This window comes from Tinamus guttatus, unplaced genomic scaffold (assembly GCF_059628265.1).
Source record: "Tinamus guttatus ecotype Peru unplaced genomic scaffold, ASM5962826v1 Tinamus_guttatus_pri_ptg000323l, whole genome shotgun sequence".
Lineage (NCBI taxonomy): Eukaryota > Metazoa > Chordata > Aves > Tinamiformes > Tinamidae > Tinamus > Tinamus guttatus.
Window position 1 is genome coordinate 1,364,770 of NW_028288857.1, and position 25,500 is coordinate 1,390,269.

The following is a 25,500-nucleotide window of genomic DNA, read 5'->3' on the forward strand; positions in this document are numbered from 1 at the left end:
GTAGCTCTCTGCCTCATTGATTCTCCATCTGTTTTAATCTGAACAGCTTTCTGGTGACCTATGTTCACATCTGGTGTAAATATGCTACTATTCAAAGTGTTTTCATTCTGTCGGCTGCCATTTCAGGGGATGATTTACTGCAGTGTGCTGTATAAAAGGGAGAAAATCTGAATGTGCCCTCAAGGAATTCTCCTCTTGCCTCCCTGGGATTAGGGAAGCATGAAGCTGTGTGTATGCAAGCTGTTGGGACAGCTCTGGAAATCTGTGTCCCCTGATTCCTGGGTCAATAAAGGAGGTGAGGAAAGGGCAGGCAGAGGAGGAAGCTGTTACCTGCATTTCCTCAAACTTCCAAAGGAGCAGAGCCAAATCCCACAAGGCCAGCAGCAAGTCTGTCAGCGGCATCCTAGGAGCTTAGGTAGCACGAGGGAGCCAGGGGGTAACCCTCTTTTCTGAGTTAGACCACAATGCCGGAATTAGACCCATTTTTTATCCTTTCTGAATTAGAAAAACAATATATTTCTCATACACACATACATATTGCAGCAGATTACTGTCTGATATCGATTTCATCCTAAGGTTGTGCAGGTTGTCTTATTTCAGCACTAGATCAACCCAGAAAGGATTTGCTAGCAAAGTGATGTCTGCAAGAGAATGTGAACATAGACGAGGTGGTTAATTTGCTCACATTAGTTAGTGTGTTTAACAAGGGAGGGCACAGTCTGCAGTAAGTGTCTGGAAGAAGGTTTCTCTTGCTGTTCAGCATTGCTGCACAGCTCTGCCTGCTTTGCTTTTGCGCTGTAGACTTTTCTCTCATCCCCCAACACGAGGTTAAGAAAATAGCATGTGAATAAGTGACATATCCAAGCAGCTATCTATGTCTATTATGACACAAGTTTGTGCAGAAGAAAAGGATGCGTCAACACGCTTTGGTGGCAAGCAAGTCCAAAGAAATTATTCTCCCCTTTTGGTCAAAGGAGAGGATCACTTACAGAACTTGAACGTAAGAAGATTTGTCCCTTGGCCTAGGGAATAATAATCTTCCCCTCTGTAGGCTTGTGATACTACCACTTCTTTCCACCCCACTGAGTGCAGGTTGTTCATGAATGCAGCTCTGTGCTAAGGAAATGGGTTGCTGTGGTGTGAAGGGGTTAAGCTGGGATGATGCCACTCCTTTATAATGCGTTGTCCACACTGTAAAAGAAAAGATTATTAGAGCAGATTGCTTTCCCCATGGTTTTGGCAACTAGAAAATGTATTGGTGTGGTGGTTTATACAGTGACTGCTCATATCCGAGTAAATACATCTAGAATAATTCTGGGCTGGCCTGCCCTGTAATCTCGTTATCTGCATAGCAAGCATCTTCATTCACAGCTGTTGTGGGCAAATCATGGTGTACTCAACATAGGTGGTAGACTTCTTTTGAGGCAGTGGTTATTCTGTAGTCTGTGTGGACACGAGGGACTTGGGCCTGGAAAATTACTGAGAACCCACAGCCTCTGTTGGCTTTAGACAGAAGAGCAAATGCTCAGCCCTTCTGTGCAACAGCTTAATAGCTGCACTACACATGTGAGAAGTGGAGGGCTTTATTTCCTGGCAGTCATTAATGGGTAAAGAACCAAAACCTAGATAAATACTGCTTATATATTACACATCATAGTGGGAAGAAAACATATTGCTATTGGGCAATAAACAGCGTGTCAAATTTAAATGGATATTAAGAAGCAAAGCCAAATGTAAATCTCATCTGTTAATAGCATTTGCACATGGAAACATCCTTGTTCTGCTGCTGGTTCTCTTCCTGTGTGACTTTGCATTTGTTCTCCAGCTCCTTGTGTGTCGCTGTGCCCTGGTATCTCCTGCAGTTTTGCTCTGCCTCCAATCAGGACAAATATTGCTAATCTATGGCAGTGCAATTTGTGGTTTGTGTCCTGGAAATAGAAATAGCCTACAATTTCCTCTAAGCCTTGGTTCATTGAGTTTTTCTTTCATCTTTTAAACAGTCTTTGAATAGTTCAAGACTAACTTAAGCTTACCACCTTGTTCAGTACAATTGCCCTCTTTCTGTTGCTATTATATGAAAAACCTACCAAGGGGATGGCATTATCCTGGCTTATGCTATGCCTATCAGAATTACAGGAATCAGCAGGGAAGCTGCAAACCCTGTGCTAAAAGGAAGCTGATGATGGAAAAAATACTCATAATGTCTCTCTTTTGGTGTCAGTCCCGTAGCACTTGTTGTCTGCCAGGCACAATGGACCATCTGGAGGCGAGGGCCCTTCAATTCGGGGAGTTGAAATTGCATTAGCTGGTCTCACGTAAAGAGCAGGATTAGAATGGCAGACCTCTCCACTGGAATATTTGCTTTTGAATAAACTTGTCAAATGCAACAAGGAGTGTCACGGCCGAACTTTCCCGCTTCTCGTGCGGGGAGCGCGTCTGCGCGCGCTGTGACAAGGGAGCTGGTTAATTGAGTCGCGTTTTGGTGCCGTCTGCTGTAGGGAGATACAATGGAAGAAGACAAAGGGCAGGCTCCCTTCATTGCTGTCGAGCTTCCTTTCTTCTAGCAGGTAACAGCAGAATAATTACTGCATGTCTAAAACAGGTGTGTTGTACAGAGGATTGACTAATTGGTGTTTGGGATGGATTCACTCTTTATGGCACAACAGGGAGCCTGAGGTATAATGGGGAATATAAACTAGGGAGGGTAATGGAGAAGGAAGGTGTCCTGCAATCCCTCCAATCTTGGTGTGTAATTCCTGCCTGCTTGAATCCCCTGGGAGTCTTCAGTTAAGCATAATGAAAGTATAGCTTATGATATGACTGTGTAGAAACGGGGTCAGGGAAATCAGAGGCAGTTTTGTAGCTGCTCTTGCTTTTCAGCTGTAGATCTGAAGTTCAAATCACAATTCACAAAAAATGTAGTTTTCATTGGTAACTGTTACAAAAATACCATGCGATTCAGTGCTTGGAAAGAAGCCTGTGGAGGTGACAAGTCTGGTTTTTGTTATCTCTGCAAAGCTGCATGTAGGCAGCTTGCTGCTGGAGTTCTGAATGTGATTCTGGTCTTGCATCTTCAGCTGACGCATGTTTGGTGATCGTTTTAAGAATTAGCAAATAGGAGCTTGTTGTTTTATGTTGGTGCAGTAGTGATCTATGTTTTCTTGGTGGGCTTTGTGGCCACTTGAGGCTACAGCTCAGGTGCCTTGTTCATGGCCCTCATTCTCCCCTGTTGTTGAAGGGCAGAATCATGTCCAGAGTTGTAGTTCCGACAAACCTCCTGTTGCAGAGGATAAAGGAGAAAAAAATTACTGGCCTCTAGAACATGTAGCAGCAGTTGAAGTGTGACACTGAAGTAACATGAAGGAAACCATTTAATTTGGTTCAAATCCTTGAGATGTGATGCTCTGGGATGTTTTATCTGCTCATTTTTTCCAAAAATGGTACAACAAAATGTTTCAACATTGCCTGATATCTTTCTTCCCCCCACATATTTCAAAGCTACAGAAAATGCTTTGTTGGTTTTAGCTGTCCCAGTCTACTTCCTAAAATAGTAATGCTGATCATTGGAGGAAAATTCACATCTCATTTTTTAATATAATATTCTCTCTAATTTATGCATAACAGACCACAACAAATAGTATTAACAGAATTGAGTAGTTTTACTTATTTCTACTTTTTGAAGTCTTATTCATCTTTGCGCTTGACTGTGGTGTGTCTGCTCCTAAATTAATCTTTATTAGTTCCAAATGGGCTCCTGCTCTTCTATCAATGAGCTTTAAATGGTGACCTACCATAAAGATATTGACTTATTTATTCCCAAGGCTTCCCACAGGCAGTGAGGTTGATATGAATTATTTGATAGAAATTTTCTCCCTGACAATTTTCTCTTGATGTTTTAACTAAAGCAAGGCTTTGCAACATGCCAATTTCTCTCTGTATTTATACCTTCATTGAATTAGTGATGGGTGTCTACTAAAGAGTTAAATAACTTCTAGCTATCCAGACTTCAATGTGTGGTTGCATTAAATTTTAGAACGAGTTAGTACTGTGAAGGTTAAGGTGTTGCAGTCTCCCTGTAGCCTGTCAGGAGAGCAGCTCCTGGTGGAAATGTGAGCCATGGATGTGGTTGCAGGTCCTTCCATGGGCTCCTCTTGCTGTGAGCACACAGCCCACCTGCATTTTTATAGCTGGCAGCTGACACGACTACCAGGGAAATGGGTGCTTTAGTGTCACAGCAGTGCCTGGCATTGGTGCACATGTGTCCCTCTGAACTGTCTGATTCCGCTGGCAGTGTCTGGGATGTGGGATAAGGCAGCAGAAGCCAACTGAGAAAGCAAATCTAGGGCACAGGAAGGCAGCTAATGACAAGAAGCAAATTGCCAAGTAGGCACACAGTTTAAATAAAAATAAATGGGATGGGATTCTGGCTTCATTGCAGATGAGACTTTAAAGAGGATCAGGCTTTCACCCTTGTATGTTGGCAGGAGAATTCTCCATGGTCTATGCTGACTAGAACAAGCAACAACAACAAAAAAAATCCCTCTTCATTATCCTCTTTAACAGTTTTTGATGAGCATGGAAACAAAATGAACTATTTTAGTGAAACAAAAGTTGCATGTCAAGAAACACTGATGTGGTTGTATTGGAAAGAAAATCAAGGAGCCCATAATGTTGCCATGCTATTTAATGCTGCCAAATATAGAACCATCATATGTAACACTTGTGTAACACTTATCCCAAGCAAGCTTGCAAGCCAGCCAGACTTTCCCCTCTTCCCACTCCTTCTCTATCTCAAGTGATCTCTGTTGTGGCTGTGCTTCCCCTAAAGCTGCTTGTTTGGCATCACCAAGTTCTTAAATTCTTGTTGATTCAAAAGAGATTGCAAATGCTTTCCTATTTTTCCAAAGGAGAATACATTATAGCTGCTATCTTATCTGCTTAGGAATTTTTCTACTGCTGCATGGTCATACCAAAATCTACTGTGCCTGGCTTTGTGGATTCCAGTTACTTCTGAAAGCAAGTAGTAAAATAAGGGGTTTCACTGACATCTGACCAAACATTTTCTTATTCTCCATCTGCTCAATGTAATATTTGCTCTTGTTACATGAGCTTTATTCCTGTAGCCAGCGGATGCAATAAGGGATTTCTAATTCCTTTGCTGGCAGAAGTGAACATAACGATCTCATTAGTGTTATAGCTTTATTTTTCAAAACTTCTGTTGTCTCCTACAATGCAGCTCAGCTACTTCAGATTTTTAAATCATGACCTGTGTGAGCTGGAAACATCACTGCAGTCACTATAAACCCTTTTCAGCAGTTTGATCCTTCAATTTTTCTGTATTAGCACTGATTTTACGAAAGACACTAATGCAAGGTGGTGGTGTTGTCAAAGCACTGAAAAAAAAGGAAAAAAGGTACCATGTTTGTGGACTAGAGAGCTAGAAGAACTGCAGCTCATGGTACTCGAAAAGGTGGTTGCAAAGGGAAGACTCAGTAGGCTGGAGGAGCTCATGCTTTTAAGTCTGTATTTTGCAGCTGTTCTGGTTTTTAAAAAAAAAAAGTGGTTGATTCAACATGTTGAAGGAGGTTCTTCTGGATAGTAGTGGAAAACTGGATTAGTAAAGGTTATTACTTATGTAAAATAGCTGGTAAGTGGGCAGGGCAAATCTGATGAGTTCATATGTTTGTTTTCCTATAAGACCTTTTACTAGAGGTTCTTCTCCCAAATAAACCTGTGGTCTTGCACTTTATCACTGTGTGCCTGGATTTGCTAGGGGCAGCTTAGAAATAACTTTTTGGCAGAAAGATAGTAGCATCTTACTCTTAAACCTGTGAAACTTAGGCCTTTGAGCTTCTAGTCTGAGTCTTGTTCTGGTATACAATATCTTTGCATGGTAGAGAGAATTAGAATTGAAGAATATGAAAGTAAAACCAGACCTTAGCTGTTGTGGTTCACTTGGGCTCTTTTCCTAATCTTGTTTCTCCTAGGAGACCTGACAGTGAATAGGTATTTTTTAATAATGGAACTTTACTGATTAATATTTGTTGGACACTCATGTAATTGCTGCTTCTCCTAGTTGCTTTAATTACAATAATTGGAACTTCTACTTAAGCAAAATATTTCAGATGACTTTAGTGGTGGTTTTGCATGTTGATTCTGTATGTGGAGTATAGCATGTGGTTACTGGGAGAGCGGAAAACGTGGTCATTCCACAACCTAAGGCACTTGCTTTTGAACTGTAAGATATGTTAGTATTGTTGTTTTTCATTCAAAAGGTGTAATGCCAAAGATCTACATAAGTTAGGAATTCCAAAACCTCAGCCTGGGAAATAGTTATTGTGAGCACAAATAACCCCAGGTAAAGGGGAGCTCTATCTAGTGCAATGGAGTATGTTGGTGTTTACTTAGTTTTGGAGCAATTGGCTTAACTTTTAATACATTTTAACACAGTTTAGATAGTGTTCATATTCACCGAATGCTTTTGTGGGAGGTACGAAAATACTTTCACAGGATTTCTGCTGTCTGGCAGTAGAATTAAGCATTTTGCTGTTAATGACGGACACCAAGCAAGAATAAAGTAGAGGGTTCAGTAATGACTTCTCAGTTCTCCATCTGAGCATTTCCAGTGCTGCTGTTAAATGTTCCCAGCTTAAATGCCTCCCCTCTCTCAGAAAGTCTTAAGAGCAGTGGATGTTCTTGACTGTTTAGCAAGATAACTCTCTATGGTGTGTAAAAAAAAAAAAAAAAAAAAAAATCAAAACATGTTTTTCTGAACTAGTGCTACAAAAGTACGAATGATATGACTAAAATGCAACCTGGATTTCCTGCTTTTTCTACTAATTAATACTGAAAACCTTGAAGCAGGAGCTGCTTGAGAATGCTTAATGTGCTACAAAGGACATAAGCATTGACTTGATACTGGGTTAACCAAAAGCTGTAGGGTAAATCCTTCATTTAATTTTTCATACATGATAAAACCTTTTAGACTTTGTTTTCTTCCAAAACTTGGAAATAATTTATTTTTATTTACTTAAAGGAAAGTATGTAGCTTCTTGGGAAAAATATGTAGCTTCTAAAATGCTCATGTTTCATAATATGTGGCAAGACATGGATTTTTGATTTTTAAAAAAGGGTGTGTCTACACTATTTAAAAGAGAAATTGTGATTCTGACTCAGTGTAATGCCAATTTATTATGAAATGTAATACTTTGATTTTACCCTTGCAAACTGAAATTCTTGTTTAGGAGATGAAAGACTGTCAAAATATAAAATGCCTGTATAATTTAAGTTGCCTCATATCCTATATTATCCCAGTATTCAGCCCCAAATGTGAAGTATTGATTTAAAAAAAAAAAAAGGCATTTCAATATTTTAAAGTTGCTCTATATTGAACATGATCAGAACCCCAATCATTTTCAAATAGAAGTACCTATAAAAAAATGAAGCACTTGAGTAACTTTAAATTGCTTTACACTGTGCAAGCACAGAACCCCAATCACTTCCAGACTGAAGCGTTTATGAAAAAGATTGGAGTGCTCCAGTAATTTTAAATTGCTATGTACAATGAAAAGTGCCTTTAGATTATTACATACTTGAATTTGTTCTTTAAGATTTCTTATTTTATATACAAGTTGAAAGGCTTTTCTTAATCAAAATGCACAAAAACATCAGAATTTGAAACTGTGCAAACAAATGAAATTAAAACCAGTTACAAATAGTTATGGTAGAATGTTCCATGATCAACTACAGTCGTGTAGGAAGTCCTAGGACTTTTGTTATTGTGTGTATCTTGATTAAAAATGAGTAAAATATTTACCTCTGAAATAACTTCAACTCTAGCAGGAAATAGACTTCAGATGGCTGCAAATCTTAATTACATTAGACTTCTGTATCAGGTCAATTTAGGCAGATGCAAATAAATGTAGGTTGTGAAATTGAGAGTTGGATGTATGGAGTCACTTTTTCCCACCTCTTGGTGCTATGATTGCTGCTTGGTCGTATGGTTATTGCTTATCTTAGTATTTGAATGTCATGTGCAGCATATAAGGGACTTGGTATATGCAGGTAACCAGGACTGCTAAAGACACTGGAACTACCATCTGTAATGTGAGGAGAGCAGGATTTTAACATAAAGAACCTCCTATCCACCCCAGAAATCCGTCCTGGTAACTCAAACTATGAATTTCCAAAGCAAATGATAGTTTGTGATAGAAATTGGATTATGAAGTTCAGTTGCTGTATGTAACCATTGTTTCTTCTAAAATAAATAAATAAAAATAAACTGAAACAATTCCCTGTTTTCCCTGTTGTTTAGTACTATATTTTTCAAAACAAGGGGGTGGTTAGGTCGATGTATTGATTGTGTCTAAACAGACAGGGTTGCAGTACAGAAACACCTGATTTTGTAGTTGGATTTCTCAACTAAGAAAGTGCTAGTGACTTGACTACTAATTGCCAAGTATAAATAATACTGGTGCAAAATAATGGAAAATGTTTGGTTTGGACACTTGAGTGTCTGCTTTTGTGCGTTGATAAAATATTGCTTAGAAATGTGGCATCTAATATGAAAACATTTCACAGATGTGTAGTGTCGCAGATGACATGCAACCTCAAGTTATTTAGGTCCTTATGTGTCAGGATTGATTTCTGTCACTTCATGTTTTTTTTTTTAAAAAAAAAAATCAATGGGTCCACATAAGTTATCTAATTTCTTGAAAAATTTAGCTGTTAAATTTCAATATTTGCCAGCAGCAGCAGTGTTCCTTGGTGGCAGGAAGGAATGCTGAAAACTCCAAGTACTCAGCAGATCTCATGCTCAACATGTCAAACATTTCTTTGACATGTGAGGTCAATGGCTGTATCTTCTACCTAAAAGATTTAATTCAGCTTTTAAATGGCAAGCAATTAGAGGAGATAAGGTTATAGACTAAGGTCTTAATTTCATATTATTTATATTCTAATTAATTTACCAGGCAGTGCATTTTTTTTTTTTTTTTTGCTTTGCCTACTCAATGTTGATCTTTAATAGCTATCATGTTCCTTGCAATAATGGGTTTTATTTCTTTGGAAAGGTCGTTTGGAATGTAATGTTGTTAACACAAGGGATCCTGTAAGCTTTAGAGATTCTACTAGATTGTGATGTTCTCAAAAATGTTCAACTACTTGCTGTCTTTCCCCTTGGGCATGTTTTCTCTAAAGTCGGTAGAGTTGGTACAAGTTGTTTATTTTCAACTGTATTGTAATTCATTAAAAAGAATTATTCCAGTCAGTAGACTTTACTGACAGACTTTTTTCCTTCCAATCATGTGTTTGTGCTAAGTGGCCTCTCCGTAATAGCTAACACACTTCACCATGTGCAAAGGCAACACAGTGTTGGGCAGTATTAAAATATTTAAGCACATTTCTATTTTAATAAGCTTTGGAGCTACTGTAGTGTAATTGTGTAACTCAGCTCAACTTGGTGATTTTCTGTGATCTAGAGAAGTGTCCCCTAGCAAAGCCTGACCAGGAAAGTGGAAGCTAATTCACTTCCATTTTCCTTTCTTGAATTTCTCTTCTATAGGTTGAGATGATGATGAAGTAGATATGTCCGTGTGTGATGAGCTGTCTAGGACTACTGGCTGCAATTCCAGTGGTCACAATGGCTACACCTGATTTACGCCTTTAACTTTTATGAGGGGCCGGATAGTTCCCTATAGCGTGTTTTAAAGTTTGCTCCTCTCCTGCAAGCAAAAGTTAGCGTGCAAATGAGCAGTCTCTGGCTTGTTTTTTAATACTAATTTGCTGTTTTCGGAGATGAAAAGAAAATATTTCTGAAAGATTCATCTCGCATCCTAAAATGATTCATGCTCCTAAGCCCACCCAACTGCATTTAGAAGAGAATAAACAAAACCTGGTTACACATAGTCTCATCTTTATTTCCTAGAAATAGTGAATAGGACAGATAATTCTTCATCCATCAGAGTTTGCTTTTCAGACAGAAATTCTTCTTTTCTGAGGATTTATCGTGTTCTTGGTAAAGAATATTTTATAAGGCAATGTTATACACAAGTGTCCCTAAGAATGGCCCTGCCTATCAGAGCTTGCTCTTCCTAATTAAGAGGCTGTGGGTGTGTAATGAAGCCAGAAAGAAAGTTCATGTTGGCTTGGGTATGATTTGGAATGAACAATGGCTCTAAGAGATACTGATGTCACCTGAAAGCATACTTTTGTCCCAGTTTTCTGATTAAAAATGTGAACAGTAGGTCTCAATGGTCCTCTGGTACCTGAACTCGCAGAAATGCGGCCGTAGTTAGTATGCCTGACTCATTTTCACTTTTAGCTTTCCATGGCAAAAGACAGATGTGCAATTTTATATTAAGTTCAGTTTTGTGGTGTAGTAATAATTGCTTTATTTTACAACATTGTGGAGTATGAAGAAAACGGTAGGTGGAAGGTTGTACCTTTTTTGATAATGATCACACTGTTGGGAAATTAAACATATATCATACTCTATAGTTTCAGGACATCCTATCTGAAAACTATTCTCTGCTGTAAGAAATATGACTTTAATTTTTTTTATGATGGCTTTTGCCACATCAGTATTTTCATGTGTGGAATAACAACTTTGCCCCATGCAACTACATGTGAAGAGTTATAAATGTTTTGAAAGTTCTCAATATATTTCTTTTTTTAAATTCATGCTTTCATTCATCTGTTTCATGAAGTCATTACAGTTGGAAAACAGTATTAAGCTGTTCATTAAGTGATAAATAACTAAAATGTTTGGTATAAACAGATCTTCAAACTAGTTATTGTTGTAAAGCAGTGAGGGTTTTGGTAACTCTTGCAGTAAAACCAGAACAAGGCTTTGACTTTAATGTTTCTTCTTTATGCCTCTTTTGCTGGTAGAGTAGTGCTATTGAATGGCTCATTATGGGTTATTCTGTGCCCTGTAAAATGAATTTATTAAGCAGCTTCTCTAAATAGGCTAACCAGTTGCAGTCTCATTCCAGTGGTGTATGTGTTTCAGAAAAAATATGATTATTTTTCACAATGGCTAGAAATAAACAATAACCTTGGGGCCCAACCCATGGTCCAATTAATCATGATGGACACAGGTTTACTTGGTTAGTTGAATAATTTAAAATATTACTCATTTTGAATGAGGTAGCACATTTTGGCCCTCTTAATCATTAAAATATTAAATGGACAGGGATAGTTGTCTAGACTAGTGTGGACAATGTACAGTAATAAATGAAACAGTAGGTTGATGCTGTGCTCTGAGCCATAAGGTCCTAAGCCTGGAAACCCATTTTATCCAGGCAAATCTGGGTATCAGCTGCTAAGATCCAGTGAGTGGCCAAGTTGGGCTGAGGTTTAGTACTGTGACGGGGTCTGTCACTTGCGAGCAGAGCTGGAATCATCATGTAACATAGTGCTGGTCCAGGAAATAATATCACTTACCAGATACTGGAGAACCGTCATGATTTTTTTCGTGTGTATTGCAAATATGTAGGCACCATGAGAGGTCTCTGGGATGACTGAAGGGATGGGTTGTGTAGGAGGGGAGTAACAGACCTTGGTCTGTTCAGTTCAAGTTGCAGGCTGAGAGCTGGGAAGGGTTAAAGTCAGAGGACAAAACTTGTACAGCAATAAATGGCTATGAATTGGCCATAAGCAGATTTATTCCAGTAGTTATGAGATGGGCATCAGTATGAAGCTCTGGAGCTGTGGTGTGCAGGAGCAATTGCTTTTGACTGTGATCAAGTAACCTGAGGCAGGAGATGGTATGATATGCTGCTGGTGACACCGAAGAATAGATTTTTGATGACCAAAGTAGGCTTTTTTCCCCTAGCCTATATTAACTTCTACAAGTTTCCATCAAAAGCTTACTGTGGCTGAGTTCTCTTGCATGGAAAGTGTGAGACTGAGTGTTGGTGTACAAAAATACTCAGGGACCTCCTGAATTTAGTATGGCTGCAGTGATGCTTGTGCAACCCTTTGACAGGTCTCCCTTGCTCAGGGATCTCTGGCTTGTGAGCAACCTGGATGTCTTTGCAACATGGTGATATGTTCAGGGACAGTTTGCATCTCAAAAGCAGTATGAGAAGGTTTATTTCTCCGAGGTCAATGGGGCAAAATGATTAAGTGATATAGCACTGAGTACTAGGGATTTCTCAGCAGCTTTGTTTACCCAAGTGTAAGAGAGTGCTGGCATCTTCCTCCTCACCCTGGTACCCCTGCTGTGTGCTGCATTTTTGCAGGGTTGATGAAGCCTTTGCCTGCTCTGTTTGAAGGCAGGGCGAGCCCAGGTGAACCTGCATTCTGCAGGTGTAATGTCTCATCATAAAGCTATAACCTCGGATGTCAGCAAGTGTTTCTAGATTATACTTGGATGTATCTCCAAGGCTTTGCTTATTTTGAGCTGCTGAAATCATGCTGACTTTTGTGGAAGCTGTCTGATGCCTCATAATACCAAACATGACCCTGCTTATTTAAAAGCTCAATTTTAGGGTCTTGTTTCATTACAACTTAAGCAGATGAAATGCAGATCGAGGTGGTCTTGTATCCAGCTACCTTTTCCCAACTAATTTTTTCTTCTGGGGACTAGATTTTCTTATAACTACCTGGAGACTTGATTCAGGGAACAGATATGACTGGAAAGACTGGAAAAAGGATTGCATTTCAGAGGAGCCCTTGGGGAGCAGAGGCAGCACAGCCCTACCTGCAGAGAGGGGGGTGCTATGGAACTGCTCCCATGTTTTCTCTTGTTTCCTGTATTATCATTCTTGGCCTTAAATAGTGTGAATTTCAGAGTCACTTGGGGTTCTACATGGACCTTGATTCTACACCATATTAACCACCTAATTGCTCTCCTTCGTGACAACTTGAATTGGAGAAGCCAAGCACATGTCCAAAAGTATGTGCTGGCAAATCACTCCTCAAAATTAATGAGTTCTCAGCATCACGGAAGATGCATGCTTTACCGAATGCATGACATATTTCTTATAATAAACATAGATTACTTTTATGAGCACTTTTTTGTGAATGTTCCCTGTGCTAGAGAGTCTCATGCAAGTCTGTCATATTTTGCTTCCAGTTAACGGCAGCCTAGCCCGGTTGTACTGCCTTGTGACAAGCACTGAATTCATTTGAGCCAATAAAGTCTTTCTAATTTGCATTTTCATAAACCACCCTTCAGTAACCCAAATATGATGCTCGTATTCAGGAGAGAACTATGAAGTAAATGGATATGTAGGCTCTTTAAAAGGATATTTATCCTCCCTGAAGAATCTTCATGCCAAATCTTAATAGCATTTCTTACAAAAAAAAGCCTTGCATTCACTATCAGATCGTGTGGGAGGGCTGCAGAGGTTCAGAACAGTCTTTCCAACTCTCTTGCTGATTTCCTCTTTCCTAAAACATGGAAAACTTATTCTCCAAAATGAAAATGCTGAACTAATAAGTCGACCAAATCATGGCACACTAGAATCAAAGTATTTGCAGAGGAGCTGTGTTTTATTCAACTTGGTTCCTTTCAGTGATAAATAATGCAATATACTTTTTGCAGTGTTAAAATACCTTTGCTAATTATGCCAATTATAGGATAAATTATGCAAGCTTTTGATTTTTTTGTCAATTGATGTTAAAAAAATACAGAATATGAACAGAACTTTGTCCAGCCGGTATGTGATTTGATGAAACAAGTTCCTTAGGACCTGCTGACTCTGAGTGTGCAGCATACAAAATGAGAATCTTACTTGTAAGTGTTCTTGTTATGTTGTTTAAGCATCCCTCTGATAATTTCTTTCAAATAACTCCTTGATTTAAATATTGAGCAAAATCCTGAAATCAATAAAAAGTTCTTATTGACTTAAGTTGAAGGTAGGATTTCCATCTCTGCAAATCCATGCAAATCTACGGCTTACTGCTTATGTGGTTTTCTTTCATATTGTCTCTCTCCCTAAACATTTTTGGATTTGGTTTTTCAGCACCTGAAGAAAGAAAAGGCTTTAAGATTGAGAGTTCTCAATCTGCATGATAAATACTTGTGAAATTGTCATGTGAAATTTAGTTCAGTCTTGAAAGTTCTCATTATTCTGATTGATTTCTTGGTTTTCAGCTTTTAAGATCATAGTATTTTATATGAAAATCTCAAATTTTCATATGCAAAAAGCAATTTCTAGTACCTTGTATTTCCAAAGAAAAGCTTGGAAGCATACATTCTCATATATACTTCCAAATGAATGAGTCAAAAGAATAATATTAAGGTTCCCCCCTAAACTAACACATTAGGAAAAGAAAATATCATTTCTCAGAAGTAATTCATGATTTTTGAGCTTTTCGAATTACCAGTTTTCATTAAAACTGAGTGTCATAGATATTTGACTCTTTCCGTAGTGAAGTTTTAAGTTGATTTTGCATTTAAGATTACTTTCATGAAGTTAAAGGTAGAATGTGATCTTGCAGAATATGATGCCTCTGATGAAATGAGACTTGTGTACATTTTTAGTGTGTAAAACTACTGCCTGGGCAGATGGTTTTACTAGTGTCTGCATCTTTCATGCTTTCATTGGGAAAGTCTTGCATGAGGATGGTCTTCCCATGATGAGAACAATGCAAGGATGATAGAAAACAGATCCAATACAAATAGAATGATATTTGAGTGTTAACAGTAAGAAAAGTGAAAAAAATCACTTCCCCAGTGAGGATGGGGCTGTTGTGCCCTGTGTCTGGAGGACTTGGAGGGGATGCTGCAAAGGTTTGGCACCTCTGTGGAGGTTTCTTGTAGAGACCAGCTTTCTGTCAGCAGCAGAGGAGCAGGCAGAGGTTTCGAGATGATGTGTTTTAATATCAGAATTTTATTAATTTCCCTTGGTGCTCAGATATGGGAGTGCTGTCCATCTGTCCTTTCCAAGTCTTGTGCTGACAGAATTGCTTTCAGTGCAAGAGTTGATTGGCCAAGGTTATTGGCATGCATGCTTTATTGACTTTATTAACTTATTTAAAGGGGAGTGTATTTAGCCAAACTTCTGACCATCTACCTCATTGGGAGCATAGTTCTAGTCCAGTAACTGAACTTGCATGACTGCTACCCAAACTAGATACTTCTGTATAGCGACCAATAATCCAGAAAGACAAATTGCCATGGTATTAAAAACAGTTCTTCATTCCCTGTGTTGCTGAAAAGCAGTATCTGATGGAGGATTTTGATTGTGCTTTGAGAGAGGGGGCATCTTTAGCATTCCTGGGTTTGCTTTCTGCAGACTTCCAGGCCATCAGGTTTATATGAGCAAATTGTTTGCTGCATAGTGCTCATCATATTCTTCCAAGATGGCTTTTTGTCCTTAGTAAGTGGTGGGCGAAGGACCTTTTTCTACTGATTGCTTAGTAAAAGTATTTCACAGATCCAATTCAAATATATATATAATCTGAATTCTACAAGTATGACCCTTTAAGCATTATTTTCCACATATTTAGTTGAATTATTTCTTTGGGTAGCTAACCCTTTTATTATATCCAAAAGTAGGAAATCCGCTTGCTGCTTAAATTCAGAGTATAGTTTTTGAACAACAGTCCTTATCTTCAACACAAATCTCTGCTGGGCTTCTTTTCTCTTGCCGAGAAAATTATTTCAAGATTTTTGAATTGAAGAACGTCAACAGATATTGTTTTAATGAGATAGACATCTAGTTCAATAGAATAAGGTTCTTTAAGAAAAATAACTTAGAATTGTGCTTCTAAAAGATAATTAAAAACACCTACTGCGGTGGAGGATTTGAAATCTTGTCTAACATCTCAAAAAGAAGAAAGTATTTAGAATTGCACCACCAGATAAAAAGTTCTGTTTCACAGCAAGGCCAAGCCAGTGTCCTGTAACTATTTTGCTGAGAATAGTGGTCCCTTTTTACTTGCTGCATCCTTATTATATGAGGTTTCTGTGCCAGGCTTTGACTAGTCAACTTGTGATCTATTTAGATTGCCTAGATTTCAAAGTTAGCTTATACTGTTGGACATCACGTAAAGCAGACGCATCTTCTTGGAGACTACTGACAATGTCAGCATCTAAAGTAGGTTTTTTTTATTTATAGCTCCATGAAGTAAGAGCTCCATCTTGGATGCCAAAAACCAGGAGGCCCAAACATGTTTTTCCTCTTTACTTGCTTTATTAATCCTTTAGGGAAAGAATTATGTTTGTAGCTAAATCTCATCCTGACAGAGCAATTCAGTGCATCTTGTTTGGGATGTTCCACTGGTATGGGCTGGTTACATAACTTTTCTTCTGTTGTTGGTTGAATCTTGAGATCTTCATTCTGCTGTGATTGTATTTCTGTGCATGTTCATCAAGTCAGATATATGTGTTAGATGCACAGAAAATGTGTGAAAAATACATGTCTGAGTAAATAGCCTTTGGAAAAAGGAGTTTTTGCAATGTGAAACTTCATTGTTGAATAAAGAATTTGCTCTGTAACTTGGTGATGAACTTTGTGAAACTAAATTTAATTCTGTGTTTAAGCTTAACTGGGGTTGCCAGTGTGTTAGAAGCAGTATTGTCCTGTGTTTTCATTAAGGCTAAGCATATCTTATATTGATCATGTGGACTGAGAGCTTAATACTCAGATCTCCTATTTGTAACCTTCATATTGGCCTGGATATTTAAAAAGTGAAGCTGTTGCATAAAAATTACAGGTAGCAAGATTTGAAGGGAAAGTGTTGATGTGATGGATATTTTATTTTATGAACATGGAGCATGATGTTTTGTGTATGAGCACTGAGCCTAAATCCAGTATCATTCCCTGAAGCCCCCATGATTGAATGAGTGCAAATTAAAAGTCCGTTTTGCTTGTTTCCTCAGGTTCTGCTGCTTGCATTTGCAGAAGATTTAGAATGCATCCCTGGATTCCAGCAAAAGGTTTTTTATATTGAGCAGCCTTCTGAATTCACAGAGGACCAGCCGCTTCTGAACTGTATGTTATTTTCATATATTACTCTGCAAAAACAGAATGAACTATTGCTCATGTGTTCACATCACTCCCACTATTTATCAGAAAGCTTCTCATTTTTTAAGTACATAGAATTCTGAATATGGTCATGATTCTGCCTGAGCTCCCCAGCCATAATCCTTTATTTATACAGACTTTGATCTGGTCCATTTATTAGAAATGGCAAAGTACTGTGTATAAATATTCAGGACAATATGAATATTGTGAGGACTCAGAATCATCCACTCTTTAAAAGCGACTTTCCTATGAAAGTTTAATTCTTATTCTCTTGGAAATCGGTGCTTGAGTATCAGAATTTTTAGTATGTTTTGGCAACTCAAGTTTAAGTATAGTCTAAGTCTGTGTGGGTTCTTTGTCTTCTCTTTTGTTTTCTCTCAAAACGTGGTTACTGTAGCCAGATCTGTTGATTTTTCCATTTGATCTGTTGAATGAGGTAAAGGATAAGTTGGTGAAGCCAAAGTTACCTGAGCTGTTGTGTGGTGACTTGGCCAATTGCACTGGTGTGAGGCTGGCACAATAATTAAGATGCTGTCATTAGTAAGAGGAGGAGGGTAGAGCAGGAAGAGTTTTGGAAACATCTTAAAACAGTCTTGGGAATTAAATTACTTTAATAAGCATTCACTAAATTGACCTAATATGTAATGTTCAACCAAGACAGACTGTCACTGCATGTTTCAAGTTAATTCAATCACTCCTAAGTAGTATGTCCTTCATGCGGCAGTATTAAACCTCTGCATAGTTTCTTCATTCTAGCTGTCACCAGAATTGATATTTTTAATTGTCTGTTTGAATACACTTTGCATGCTGTTGTGTCTTTTTATACCCATTACCCAAGAGCAGTGTAATTTAGGAGATGCATTGCAATGTGAGGCTCACCATGGCTTTCTAAATTAATAGAATGAATATGCAAAGCAGTTCTATAGTGGTGATTGCTTTTGTAGTCCTCAATAAACCTCATTTTTTTCCGAAGTGTTGGAAAACAGCCTTTTTTAATCTTTAGTTTTAAACAAGGGCCTACTGTAAATTTCATTGTGAGTTTCTCCCAAGTAATTAAATACAGGTTATAGTTTTTTCTTATGTATTTGACTCTTAAATGTGACTGTGTTAATTATACTTTACATCCACTGATGGAAAGAAGAGGAGCTCAGCTGAGGGTAAAGAATTCTCTTTTTTTACTGGATTGAGGCGAATGTTATTTCACATATTCAGAAAATCTTTAAACAATTTTGAACAGCGTGAATACACAGAATACAGAACCTCTGCAGCTGTAAAAATACTAAGAAACCTTCTAGAAGACAAGGAAGTAATGTGTATTTGCATTAGAATATGTACGAGAGGAATTAAAAAATGTCATGGGGAAGAGGGACTTGTAGCAATGAGCTAAGTACAACTGGGAAAGGTGACACTCTTGCTCACTGTCGCAGGCACCTCCTGTCAAGCAGGACTTGTCTCCAGGTTAGTTCTGTCTCTGCACAGATCATGCTATATGTGTTCAGCAGTTATCTGAGGGAATTCAGCCATCACGCTTCCATATTGCTAATTTGTGGCCACTTTTAAGATGCCAGAGGCTCGGTGGTGACCCCCCTCAAAGGGGCATGGTATAGGGACAGAGACTTGTCTGCCCAATCCCTCTTCTTTGCAGCAATTTTATTAGTGAGATGCTCCTGTGATGATGTGGGGGAGGATTCATAGGTCTCTAATCTGTCTGGAAGTGCTAGAAAGTCTGTTCTGATAATTACTGTTTTAAAAGGCCATGCCATGACTAGATACTTTTTTCCTTGTGCTGTTTTTAGCTCATACCTAGGTAGACAATATCACATAGACAAGTTGGCTGTGCTGCTAAGGTGATAAGTGACAAAATTTAATTATGCATTTTACACCTTCTGGAAACATTCATGGCTGTCAAATACTTCCCCTTCAGTGAAGTTGTCTTTGCTTAGGCTGGCAGGTCACTGGTAGCAGTGATACTGCAGCCTGCCAGGCTGATAAGAAGTTCCTAATCAAGCCCATCAAACAGGGAAATGTAATTGTGTTACATTAATCATGTTTATACTTAACATACATGAGTCTTGGCTTTTTAGGTATTTTTAATTGACAATAAATCAAATAGTACACTTGAAAAATTGAGGCAATTAACATAAAGGCGTTGGGGGATGTGTTGCGCATACTAAACTGGGCAATACATTTCCAGTGATTTAAATGTCAAAACAAAAGTAGTTTTGACCCTTACTTGAAAAGCTTTAATATGGATGTTAATTAATGGCTGCCCTCTTCTGTCTCTTACATGATAGATTGCGTGTTTCAGAGCTTGGGCTGCTTTAAGATTAAGGCTTTGTCTTTTTGCATTTGGGTACTTTTTGTGGATTTTAACACTTTGCTGTTCAACCATATTGAAATTTTGTTTACCCATGTGATGGGAAATATATTAGTCTGCTTATCATGAGTGTGAAAGTAGCTTTGTTCAGCAAACCTGCAGCTTTCAACAAGATTGCTGAAGATCATGCCTGCTCCTGCAGCATCATGCCTGTGTGTACGTCAGTGCTGATCACGCTCCTCATCAAAGCGCTTCCTACTGAATCTTGGATAAATAGATGAGCTTTGTGAGAATTGTGATTTATCAAACCTACTCTTCCCACTGATTATACCATGCTGCTTGATTGTACAGATGGCCTCTTACTGTGAATGTTTCATACTATTGATATTACTGCTGTTAGGCTTGACTATTTAGGCTGAATGATGCACATAGTTACCAGGTGTTTAATTCATTTCCACCAGCTCCACCTTTCCTGCAGGTTGTGTAGAGCCAATGGGGCTGTGTAATTCAATACACTGGAATTCTCTTAATACAAGAATTGGCTCTCAATGTTGATTCTTCATGTTGAATATTGTGGTTTTAGGTAATTAGAACTAAAGGTGTTGATTGTAGCTTGTGAAAAGGGGCTTGTTTAAGTGGATTTTAATTTTTGGCTTAATTTAAAGCAGGGAAATCTGGCTAGATTTGTGTATAACAACTAGATACCTGTGAAATTTTCAGTTAACTGGCATCCATTTATTTGTAGTGCATTACCATTGAAATATCATAGGGATTATTCAAAATAAAGATGTCTTTAACAGAATTTGAATTTTATAAGAACCGATTTTAAAATTGTTTTTCTTTCCTGTAAATGTTGAAGAGTTTACTTATGTAGAAAATATTCAAAAATATAACTTGGCTCCTGTGCTGGACCTGCTGTACGAGGTTCTGTAGAAATAAGTCTATCAGCCTATCTACCTAGATAGTTGAATGATTTTTAAACCTCAGAGTATATCTGAATGTGCACGTACCCATGCTTAAATCTTGGATTTCAGAGCTTGAGTTCTGACCATTGGAGTGCCTGATTAAGACCAAATTTAGACACGCAGAAGGAACGAGATATCTGTGTATATATTGCTAATGCATATAGTGACTGTAATATAGAATACTTCAGGTGCATCTCTGAATAGATATAACAATATTAAAGCAAAATAAAGCAGAAAAAATGGTTGTTGGGTACCGAGTGGTCAAACAAGTTTGCCTTCCAGGCAGTGCAATTCAGCTTGTTTAACAAGACCTGAGCAGAAATGGGTGTCTGTCTATATTTAAGTAACTTTTTTCAAAAAGGAATAGCCTATTAGACTGAACCAAATGAATGAATTAGTCATGGGAAAACAGCTCCAGGTTTAAGTCACAATTTCAAAATGATATAATCACAAATTCACCTGCTCCAAGCCAATGCTGGTAAAGTAGAGGAGAGAAAGCCATATGTAATAATTTCACTGCCATTAACAGTTTTTTTTCATAATCATTCCTTACTGGGACAGTGCATTTTAACTTGGTAGTTCTGAATGTAGGGTGGGAGAGTAGCAGATTACTTGGTTTAAGGTTAGATTGATTTGTGGAGACTTTCCAAGAACCATTATGTGTTACAGATATAGTACTTTTTTGAAATATGTTGAGGCCTTGGTTAGTTGAAGTGTGCCAGCTGTTGCTCTAATGGTCTAAATCGATGACCAACTGCTCAGTGGGATGTGTCAGCTGCTTGGTGCAATGAAAACCCTCTGTTGCTAATGTCCCCAGGTACTGTAATGGAAGGTTTTTCTCTTCATTTCAACTTGGCACTTTCAAATCAAAAATCAGATCAAGTTATTACTCCTAAACTGATCAGTGACTTAGGCCAAGAGGCTGTCTTGTTCCCTCTGGGTACATGAACACATTGTAAGGCCAAGAATCTCTGTCCTTTAGGAAAATATATATAGCCTAGAGTTGGACAGATTCAGCAAACAGACGGTCTGACAAATCGCTCGTGACTAATGAGATTTAAAAGGGTTATTGAGGAAATGTGAGGTAGGGGTGTACATCTTCTGGACCTGCTTTGGAGCTGGCATTGTGCCAATTTTGTTGGGTATCTGGCTGATCTTGGTGTCTCAAGCAGATGGAAACACATGACCAACGTCATGCCATGATCTTCTTGCCCTTCTGCAATATGTATGTATATATTTTCACAGGCTACATTTGACAGATCATTTAATTTGAGGACATTAAAGTGGCACTATTCAACAGAATCATGGATAGCTAACCTTTTCCTTTACGTTTCAAAGTGCAGTGTGGACCTTTAGTGTGAATTAGTGGCAGTATTCAAACCTTTCTTTAAACAGAAGATATCATTTAAGTTAATGATATCTTAAAGCATGTGAATGTTCTTGAAAGTAATTGTAGATGTAGCTCATGATCATTTAATTTTTAAAGATTTTTCTCTGTTAATCCAAATGAAGTTATAACTTCTAATGTGATTATGGTCATGTTTCAGCTCAGCTCATTTTTTCCCCTTTGCTTATTTAAAGGAGCCATTTCTAGCAGGATCATCTGCGTATTGGTAGTTTTCCACATTAAAGTATGCATTTCCCTATATGTTGCTTTTTTGTGGCATGTGATCTCTCTTTCTTCCATGTAATATGGGTGGTAATTCATGAGGTTTTTTAGAAATTTAAGTGCTTTTTTGCTAGCTGCAGACAAGTGTTCTGATTTTGCCCCATCTCAATTCAGCTCATCCACCTGAACTTTTTCTTTAGAGAGAGGCAATTTTAATGGATTCGTTCTGAAAGCCCTTGTCATGGCATGATTTTTGAATATCTGCATGTCTTTTCCCTCCTGTTGCTTACTGGACTGACAAGTGCAACTGTAGCTGTTGGAGTAAGCATGTGTCATGTTATGTGATATAATCATTAACTAAAATGTTTGTGTAACTGTTTTAAATCTCCAAAGAAAATGCCAGTGCTAAGTAGTAAGATCTACTGAAAGAAAAAGAAAAATGCCTTAAAGCTCCACTGAGCCATTATTTTCTAATAGAAATCTGAACCTTCTTTAAAAGCAAACAAGGCAACCAAATGAGAGTGAAAGGAAGATCTAAGAGACCATGCTGGGGCATCTGTGAGGCAGCTGGAGAACCATAGACTGGAGTGAAAGACATTTAGTGATGTCTTTTAGACATTCTAGACATATGCTCATTTTCTGTGTCATCTATAGTGGTAGAGAAACACCAAGTGTGTATATATACATGATGTATTTTGGTGTGGGGGCTTAGTTTAGCTTTTTCTTGTGTGGCAAAGAACTAGTGGCAGCAGAAAATGTATGATGTCTTGCTTTAAAAAAAAAAAAAAAAAGATGCCTGGTTACAACAGGAACCTCCTTTAGACTTTATTGAACTGGAATTTTAATTACAGTGCGTGCAGCACATGACTTCAGTAACGCAGTAGGGAGATTGGTATGATCTGGCCTTTATAAGACATTAACACAAATGTATCCAAAATAAAACTTTGACTTTTAAAAGTAAATATGATGGGAGACTATGTAAGGAATTATGGGTGGGTAAAAGAGTAGATATAATACTGCTACTTTGGGAAAAATGTCATTAAGAAAATGTGCTGAGGTGAACACCAAGTGATGTTGGTTGTTTTGGTTCCCTTTTCCTGCTCTCTGCTTCTCAAAGTGCTGTACAAACCCCCTCTTGAATTGCACATAGGGCCTCTCTTCTGAGCATTACGAAAATGCTGTAGTATGGCTGTGAAAAGGAAGGACAGACCAGTCCAGTCTGTACCGGAGTGACAGAAATGTCATCCCAGTGACACTGGTGGAATGTGAAGAGAGCATCCATGAGCTTTGACCTCTTTAGGAAAACATCGCCTTTAACTAGTTGTATATAACACCAGAGTCACAAATATGAATGCGCTTTGGATTCTTTCTGGCTAAAATAGCCCATAATTTGCAGCACAGTGGCATTATATTACAGGATGAATAGAAACAAAGTTTTGTCATTGTGGAAAGGTGGTTAAGAATGCAATACAGGGCTTCCATTTTCTTTAATGTCATTCAAAGCATAGTTCAATCAATTTTAGTTGCTGTTTGTGAAACCAAATTGAAGCTGTAGACATAAGAATGCTTTCAATGAGTTGTTTTGCTTTTTTATGTCCAATAATAAAAATGAAATTTGAAGATGTTTGAATGCCAAGGTTAGAATTTGCTCTTACAGGGCCTAGCATGCTTCTGTTTGCTCACTGTCTGTTACCTTCATTCTGCTGTTTGATAGGTGAAGTGTTAACTTTCCAAATTTGTTGTTTTTCATTGTTTTCTGCTTTATGATAACTTATGGATAATACTGTTAGTGTGGTGCACTTGTGTTTGTGGCACACCATTCTATATGCCAACTATACTGGGAAAGATGGGGGAAAAAGTAAGAACAAGAATATACCTTGATTTGCTTGAGTGGACTATTTCAAGTCTCTCTTGCTGAGGCTGAAAGGTGGGAAATGAGGCTCATGGTTTGCAGACTGCTTCAGGTTAGAGGTTGTCCTGCAGAGTGGTGGCATGTGTAGAGTGATGTGTGGGGCTCTGGGCATGGTTCAATACCCAGGATGGATGCTCAGCTTTTGGAGAGATGGTTCCTCTGCTGCCTCCTTGCTGAGGAAGAGCAGATGAATGTCCACCCGTGTGTCATGTGCCCTGGTGAAGAAGAACCAGTGCTCAACCAAGTCCCTGTCTACCACAGTGTCTTCATACTGGAAGCCCAGGCAGTCCTGAATAAAGGAGCTGGGGTGTTCCTTGATTCCTTGTGCAATTTTATGCTCACATCCAATGTTTGATGCAAATAATGGTATAAACTGCAGGAACAACTTAAATGTTGCAACAAAATAAAATAGCCATTTTTTCAATATTTTTCTACAAAACAGCATTTTGGGAGTTGCACAGTATGGTAGGCATCCAAACCTCTCTGAATTAAAAATAGGAAATTATTTAAAGCCATCTTTAAGTGAAATGTCTCTATTATGAGAAATGTCTGAGATGTGGGCAAGCGGATGGCTTTGGCACATAGAACAGGAGTTTCTGGCCATTATAAATCAAGATAAGAAACTTTATTAAAAATTAGATTATTTCTCCTGGCACTTTTATTCTTTGAGGCATTCTGTCTTTTAATAGCTTCTCTGCTAAAGTTAGGGAAAGCTGAATTATAGAAGCTTAACACTAACATAATAAATCTATTAATCTGAATGCCTCTGGAAATAGTAGTCATTGACTGCTTACTACTGTTTTCATATGTCAGCATCATTTCCCAGCATTATATGATACTAGCTACAGTTAGCACTGATAATTAATTGAAATGAAATTACTTGTACAGTGGATAAGTGCTGGGCCCACTTGCTTAACCCTTTCTGGCATCATAGCTATGCTGTAGATCCTGTAACTATGCTTTAGTTTTTTTTTCTCTGGAGATGCTAAAAAGCCACCTGGATGCAACTCTGTAGGATGAGTTCTGGGTTGACCCTTCTTGTGTAGAGTCACCTGGGGTTGGGCTAGATGGTCTCCAAAGGTCCCTTCCAACCTTGATCATCCTGTGATTCAGTTCTGCTTTCCTAGTGCCATGGGGGTTGTTCCAGGGGTGAAATAAGGCTTCTTTCTCAGTCTCATCACAACAAATTTCAACATGCGCTTGCAAACTACAAATAGAAAAATGATAGGCAGTAAAACTATGAGAGGAATGTATATGTTATTGGTCTGGTCAGGAGAAATTATCCTATGCTAACTATTCAGCATCTGTTTTGAAACCAATTTCATAAATATCTGTGATTTGTAAGTATTGCAATAACTTCTATTACCCTCCACTCCCTGGATTAGTCAGTAGAAAAAGGGGACAGAATGTCTCTGGAGACAAACTATCATTTGAACTATGACATGGAATAGCTAGTCAAAAAGATGTTATTCAGCCTGCAACTATTCCATTGCAAAAGATGCCTTTCAGTTGACTGTGCAATGTCAAATTGCCTCACTTGAGTCACAGAGGAGAAATACATGACCTTTATCCTTATGCTGAGCCTTCGCCATCCTGGAGCTTTTTAATACAATTTAGCACAATTATTTAGAATGATTTCACAGCACTAGGAAGGCAACATTTTTTTCTACAACCTTCTAAAAGGCATCTAAGATATAATTTCATTTCATGGACAC

The 25,500-nt window shown here is 38.2% G+C and overlaps 1 protein-coding gene across 2 annotated transcripts in view; it reads left to right on the forward strand.

Moving 5' to 3' along the window:
- Positions 1–25,500, forward strand: part of CDH13 (cadherin 13) — a 407,362-nt gene that overhangs the window by 61,708 nt on the left and 320,154 nt on the right. For both annotated transcript variants that reach the window (XM_088529059.1, XM_088529058.1), the window contains exon 2: positions 16,838–16,949. In XM_088529059.1, the coding sequence (XP_088385185.1) occupies positions 16,838–16,949 (112 nt within the window). The remainder of the gene's footprint in view (positions 1–16,837; positions 16,950–25,500) is intronic.